This window comes from Biomphalaria glabrata, chromosome 4, assembly GCF_947242115.1.
Source record: "Biomphalaria glabrata chromosome 4, xgBioGlab47.1, whole genome shotgun sequence".
Lineage (NCBI taxonomy): Eukaryota > Metazoa > Mollusca > Gastropoda > Planorbidae > Biomphalaria > Biomphalaria glabrata.
In genome coordinates, this window is record NC_074714.1 from 40,207,547 (window position 1) to 40,215,148 (window position 7,602).

Genomic DNA, 7,602 nt, shown 5'->3' on the forward strand with positions numbered 1-7,602 from the left:
CATGTAATTAAAGCCTTCCAAAATTCATTTCTCATCATAGCTTGTTTCCATTTCCAAATATTTATACAAAAACTTTTTTTTTTGTTAAAAGATTCATGCTATATAGTTTATTCCGCTTATTTATACACGCATGTTGTTATCCACCGAAGCGTTAAAATGTATCTTAAGTTTTATCACTGATCGCAAATGCCAACGGGATCGATCTGAAGATATCAACAGTTTATCCCGTTGAGAAATGTTATAAGTTGGGAAAAACCCAAAGCGTCAAGTTTGTATGGTTATTAAGTTGTTATGTCTAAGTCGACACATCTGTGAGGATTATTAATTTTAGAGACGTTTCGGTGGATTATCGAGAGCTAAATATAGAGAGAGGAAAAAAAAACGTTATTGTGTCACGTCCTGGCTTTTGTTAATACATAATATATACACTTAGTGTCTCTTCTGCGTTTTTGAGCAAATAGGAAATGGCGGGGGGGGGGGGTAGTCTGCCAGTTGACTAGGCGGGAGATGTAACATCTGTTATTTGTAGCCAGTTATTGTAATATAGAAGGCCTCCATAGGGGATAGGAGGCCCGGTGGGGTGGGAGCCGAGGTGAGAAAAAAAGGGTCTCAGAACAATGACCGACGTGCGTCCACCGATGTGTTTGCCCCCCCCCTACACACACACAGACACTCGCACACCAAGGAAACGTTGGAGGTGTGAGGATTATGTGCGGATCGTGGTGAATAGGGCTGAAGAAAGATGCGTGGGTCAGTGTGGCTTGAGGTCGTCGGCTACTAGTACTAGATGTCCGAGGCAGGGCCAGCTTTAGGCCGATTTGAACTATTGCTCTACATTGGGCCCCGCGCCAGGCAATTTAGCATTTAGCATATCATTTTCAGTCATGGTTTTTGTCACAGGCTTTTAAAGATGTAGGACTTAAAGGGTTAACATATTTAGTGTTTTTGTACAACTGACGTCACTTTAATTAACCCACTGGCTCTCATTGCACTTGAGCTGCTTCCTATGCATGTTGTTTCATAAATGTTGATTTAATGATTTAATTAATAGAAATATTTATTTTGGTAAAATAATTGGAAGAGGGGCCTTGCAAACATCCATTAAATTGGACCCCGCGATCTGTAAAGCCGGCCCAGGTACGAGGCAATAAGGTCTTTACAGGACAAAAAAAAATGTGTTTTGATCCTTATGGAATCTAAAGTGATTTTTACAAAGCTTGTATCAATTCAAAATCTGGTAAAAATCTTGTACACGTTATTTCTCCCACTTCCCATTCTCTGATGAAGTTGAAACTTAGCACAATTATTCATTGGCGTATATATCTATATTATAAAGTAGAATGTGTGGTGTATGGATGTATGTTACTTATAGACATCAAAACCGCTTGACCAATCTTGATAAAACTAGGCAGGAATGTTCCTTGGGTACCAACTTAGACCGTAGTGTATGTATTGTAGCCCTAAAACAAACTTAAGACCCTCAAAAAAAAAAATTATTTCGACTCTATTACAGCTATAGTATTTTATGGATCTAGGCCATGTCTACAATGTTGACATGAGAAAAGATAGAAAGGATTTAGACCTAGATCTAATTTTAAGAAATACACTTTGCGCATATAAATTTTTACTTTGACACATGAAAAGACAAAAGAAGATCCATTGATTTCATTATATAATAAAATTAATCTTCAATTTTGTGTTTCAAAAGCATTTTTTACATTAATTAGTTCCTTATAGGGGGAAAGGGGGGTTAAACGTATCCCCTAAGGGAGAAAATTCATAAAAAAAAAAGTTTGGCAAAAAGAATGTTTATTTTTTATGTCATAGCTTTACAACAACACATACTACAAATGTACAAGGTTTAAAGACTGAGTTATTTATATTAAAATAGAAAAATACAAAACAAAAAAAAAAAAAAAGAGTACTATTTACCCTCCCAAGAGTCTAAATAGTACCAGCATGGAGGGTAATAAGTACCAACTATACATATACATAACAATGCAGAAAGATTCACAAACATAACTCACAAGTATAAGTATCAGCATTTTCACAACCTGCACATGCAATATGCACCCAAGAAGCACATATTAAACATTGTATCATATCTTCTTGAAGGTTTTCTTCGCATATAAAACAATACCAATTTTGACTTTTCTCACTCTCATTCTGACCAAACTGAATAGAAATTTTACTTTTTTTTGCAGGAATAATTTGAGTTAGTTGTTTTTTTACTTTTTTTGCAATTGCAGCATCCACAAGAATTTTTTTATAGGGATTGGAAGTTAAAATTTCAGATTGAAAAGATTTTTTTTTCTGTTTAACATCCATGGGGGGTTTTTCTTTGACTGGGATAGGAGAGATTGCAGTTACAGGGATGTATTTAGACTTTGATTGCCGAGAAGGAATTAAGCAATCATAATGGCCTACATCATCTCCAATATTTGTAAATCGAATAACTACTGCAGGGGAGGAAGGAAAATCATTCATGCCATATTTTAAAACAACATTACTAGTTGCATTCATAATGATAATTGGCTTTCTGAGCAGCTTCGTAGTTGCTATTATCTCTAGCTCGCCAACCATAGTATTTGGTCTAGAAATACTATCTAGCCTTTCAAAAATATTGTCAAATTTTGCATGTGGCATGTCAGCACACAATGTTGCTGCATCAAGGTCAGTATAATGCTCAATGTTTTTACAAATATAGTCAACAACTTGTGCTCTAAGAGAGTCTGCCAATGCCTTTTCTTGTATTTTAACTTGCAGGCTACATACAACTCCACTTGAATCTCTGTCAGTTAGCTGGAGATGTTAATGTAATGAAATGCAAATGCTTCTAAAAAAGCATCTGCCGTCAGGCTCTGTTGGAATTGCATTGTACGCAGATATAGAAAGTTCTAGGTGAGAATAATTTGAATTTATGGAGCTTTGAGCAGTTGCACCAAATCGTGGTTCATTTGATGAAGTGAGTGGGGATGTTGCAACTAGTGTTGAGGAGTCTGATGATGACTGCACTAACAACTGATCATGTTGGGAATTTGAGGTTGAAGGGATGGGTTCTACAGGAATATTTATAACTGAGCAAATGGAGGTTTCAAAATCACTTTTAGTGAATATATGTCGATTGCAAGGCCATATGCCACATTTCAAAAAACCATTATCAAAATTTGCGACCGAAGCTGCTCTTGGGTATGCTCTACCTAAGATGGTAGCCACCTGAAATACAGTCATTCCTCTGCCTGGATGATTAAAAAGCCACTTATCTGACTCTTGTACATAACAGCTTTGCAGGGGCTTAAAAAACGAGACATCCAAAGGTTGAAGCTTATGTGTAGTATGAGGGGGCAAGCTGAGCATAATAACACAAATGTTACTTGCAGCAGTGATGGCTTGCAAATTTTTGCTGTGAGAGGTATGTCCATCCAAGATAAGAAGAACAGGCTTTTCTTTCGATAGTTTTACACTGTTTATAAAATGATCCATCCATTCTGAAAAGCTATCTGCAGTCATCCAGCCACTTTCATTGCATACAGCGATTGTTCCTTGAGGAGCACCATCTAAAAGTTCGCCCTACATCCGTTTTCGCTTGTAGACAAGCATAGGTGGAATAGCATTTCCTGCTGCATTAGCGCAAAATATTGCTGTAGTGGTAAGACCTCTTTCTGCACTGGTCAACTTCCCCACCTGATGCCTTCCTGTCAAGCTCACCACTTTTTGCTGTTTTTTCTGGACAGTTGAGAGCGCTGTTTCATCGGTATTGAAGATCTTAAGAGCATCTAATTTATTTTCTGTAATGATGCTTTCAAGTTTGTCAAAAAATCTATTAACTGCTATCTTGTTAAAACCGGTACTACGCGCAAGAGATGTTGCTTCAGGTTGTCGCAAGCTCAGATTGTGACGTTTCTTAAAATCTCTAAACCAGTCTTTTCCTGCCATTCCTTCTGTTTTATTAAATCTGTGAGACAAGCCATTTTTTTCTGCTATTTGGTATGCAAGACATCTTATATCGTTTCTGGTCAGGCCGAACAGCATTCCTTCCAGTTGATTGATGTGACTGACAAGTTCATTCTCAAGCTCTGCTGGGAGAACTGTCATTCTACCTCTTTGTACTACATTCCCATTCGCAAACTTGTTTTTTCCATCTAAGTGTCTTTTTAGAGTTGGTTTAGGTAAACCGTAAAGTCTAGACACTTCATTGAGACCATATTTATTCCTCAATGCCTCTAAGGCTTTCTGAAGATCCTCCGGGGACCAGGTTGAAGCTCTGCCCCTGGGTAAAAAAAAATAATGAATGTAAATGATTATTAAATAGATTGCTATAGTCTATATGGTATTTTATTTATTTTTTTTTAAATGTAGATCTACTTATAGTTAAGGGCTAGATTATGTTTAGTCTAAAATTTAGATATAGCCTTAATTTTATTAAATCTAAATCTACTAGATTTAGTACCTTAATTATCTTTTTTAGTCTAGACTCTATAGTCTATAGTTATAAAGAAAGTTATTGTTACATAGACATAGAGTAGAGTATAGAGGATGATAGAATATGATTCTAGAACTAGATTATATTATAAATCTAGATCTAGATAGTAGAAAGATCTTTAGCAATTACTAGATCTAGATTCTAGCTTTAAAACATAAAATAAGAAAGTTATTCGATCTACATCTAGATATTATGTCGAGATCAACTGTGGGGCTAAATAGTACCGAATGTCGGATAATTAGTACTTCCGGTACTTTTTACCCTCCTGGCGCAGGTACGATTTACCTCAAGGGGTCAGCCCACATAACGGTTTATCATATTAACATGTCTAAAAATAACTGATGTACTGAGGCATTATTTTCAAGAGGAAAGGTTGGTTAACAATGCAATAGCTTTTGGAACATGATAGGTTGCCTCGTTAGATAATTATACGATTTCTAACATGTGCAAAAATTACATCAAAAAATGTAAAAATGAATAAAACCTTACCGTTTTGGTGTCTTTTGATTAAGCTCCATAAAATTAACATGAATGATGACGCTATAGTTGTAGGTCAATATGCCAGGTTTTTTATTTTTAAAGACCATTTCTAAATATGAAAATTTTCGGTGGTACGAATTAAACAGTGGTACGTTTTACCCCCCTTTCCCCTATCTGTGATTACAGATTTCCTGACGAACATTCTTTCATTAGACAATTCCGTAATGAATCGCGTACTAAATATTAATTCGTTTAATTGTTTACTTTATAACCCCATCCCTAGATCTAAAACTCTAATTCAACTCTAAGATGATAAAACTTCTCTTCGCACAGATAGTTTTATACTTTAACACATAAACATATTAATTAAAGTCCATTCATTTCATATTTTGATCAAATAAACATTCAAATTTGGTTTTCTAAAGCATTTGTAATACATTCGTTCGCTGTTTGCTAAAGCTGCGAAGCCGAGTTGAGATAGGCCTAGATCTATATTCATTCATGAATCGCGTACTAAAAATTATTTCGTTTAATTGTTCACTTTATAATCCCATTCATTTAATAATGCTATCGCTTTTTTCGTTTTTAATAGATATGAATGTATCGGCTTCGGGTAATCCCATTTTCGCAAATCTAATTTTATTTTCGTAGCGAAAGAGAAAAAATTTGAAAGAATCATTAGTTAAGTTTAACATACATCTAAATCCAATCCACTATATTAGTAAACACAAACTTAGACCCGCAGGCCGCGGGTAATGTCTGGCGAACATCCTTTCATTAGACATTACCAAATGGTTACACATTAACAGTGATTAACACATCACTCTACTGAGTCTATTCCTAGGCCTATGTCTAAATTTCTTATTGAACTCTAAGATGATAAAGATAGTTTTATGCTTTAACACATAAACATACTAATTATTGTCCATTCATTTCATATTTTAATTAAATTAACATTCAAATTTGTTTTTCTAAAGTATTTTTAATACATTCGTTCGCTGTTCGCTAAAGCTGCGTAGCCGTGTTGAGATAGGCCTATATTCATTCATGAAAAAAAGTTCACGCATGCGCAGCACAGAATTTTTAACTTAGATCTATGTCTACCTCAAGATCTACTTTATACTTTATACACATGAACATACAAAATTTAGTCTATTCATTTCAAATTTTAATCAAATATATGTAGGCCTACAAGCAAATGTTTTAATTTGAAAAAAATGGATTTAAGCCTATTAGCTATTTTGATTTGATAGCTTCATTCACACTATTTTTACACTGACACATTCGCTTTACTTATTACATTATTATTTCGTTTAATTGGTCGAAGATGAGCACATTTCTCATTTCCTATGGACACGCATACGTGGCTTGGGTGGGTTAGGTCAGTTACAGATAGGCCTGTTTCTTTCAGCTTTTTGTTGGTTCGGCGCTCATTCACCCTGGTCACTCTTCTTGCTTCATATCTTGAGACTCCGAGACTCTCAGTTTCACGCCATGAGGAGCGATCGAGAGTTAGTGCTTCCCAGCCGTGAATGTCGATATCGCATTCCTTGAAGGAGCTCTTGAGAGTGTCTTTGTTGCGCTTGTATTGGCCTCCCTGGAAGCGCTTTCCTGCACACAACCACCAGTACAGAAGTCGTTTGGGAAGGCGATTGTCTGGCATGCGGACTACATGTCCCGCCCATCGTAGTTGGGACTTATTTTACTGTCGCATTGATACTGTACATGTTGGACAGCTTTAAGATTTCTGTGTCTGGTATATGGTCGGACTAACGCATCTTATGGATACTCCTTAGACAGCGTATGTGGAAGGACTTTAGCTTTTTGGTGTGACGGGAATATAGGGTCCAGGACTCTGATGCATATAGGAGTGACGGGAGGACTACAGCAGTTTTTAATATGCTGAGTCCTCTCAGTTGTTCTTGAAGTCTGCCAAAAGCAGCACTGGCGAGAGAAACACGGAAGTCAACCTTATCATCTAGGTTGGCGTTTGCTGATCTGTGCTTCTCAGATAGACAAACATTTTCACGTCTGCTAATTTCTGGCCATCTATGAGAATGTCTGGTTCTGTGACAGATTTATTTGGAGGAGGTTGGTGCAGCACTTGTCTTTTTTACATTTATGGCGAGGCCAACATTTTTGCAGGCATTAGCGAAGAAGGAGAGGCTCTTGTGAAGGTCTTCTTCATTGGCGTAGACAATACATGAATCAATACCAAAAAATTACCAGTTAGCCATTATTTACTAACTATTTATTGTTTTGTTTGATACCAACAAGGGAAACTAATCTTTCAGTATTCACAGATATGGCTTAAATTCAGGTTTTGTCCCCTTAAAAACTTTTTCACTTTATTTCTCCCACACGCAATCTCTAACCAAGTTTAAACTTTAAACAATTATTTATTGTTACTAAAAAACAAACAATAAATGAACTAAAAAATTAACCAATTAGTTATTTTGTTTGATATCGAAAACTTGAAATAACTAAACTCTTGATTGATATAGTTGTAATTGTGGAGTTTTCCCCCTTAGATAAGCTTGTTTTTTTTTTTTCCTTTTTAGGTCGGATGAATAAAGACCAATTGTTATAGAGGGCCTCAACAGTGATATTCAACGTAGCAATCCGTTGGCAGTTTAAAC

At 36.0% G+C, this 7,602-nt stretch overlaps 1 protein-coding gene across 1 annotated transcript; it reads right to left on the reverse strand.

Annotated features, from left to right (window-relative positions):
* Positions 1 to 3,570: 3,570 nt before the first annotated feature.
* On the reverse strand, positions 3,571 to 5,134 carry LOC129925964 (uncharacterized). The gene is made up of 2 exons (XM_056027569.1): positions 4,973 to 5,134; positions 3,571 to 4,270 (listed from the first exon to the last, which is right to left on the reverse strand). Exons 1-2 carry the CDS (start codon positions 5,068 to 5,070, stop codon positions 3,571 to 3,573), a joined length of 798 nt encoding a protein of 265 aa, XP_055883544.1. The 5' UTR covers positions 5,071 to 5,134.
* Between the last annotated feature and the right edge of the window lie 2,468 nt (positions 5,135 to 7,602).

Excerpts from the sequence above, each read along its gene's own strand:
- LOC129925964 (XM_056027569.1), bottom strand. The coding sequence starts at position 5,070 with ATGGTCTTTAAAAATAAAAAACCTGGCATATTGACCTACAACTATAGC. Across the intron at positions 4,271-4,972 it reads AATCAAAAGACACCAAAACG|GGGCAGAGCTTCAACCTGGT; the intron begins GTAAGGTTTTAT and ends TTTTTTACCCAG.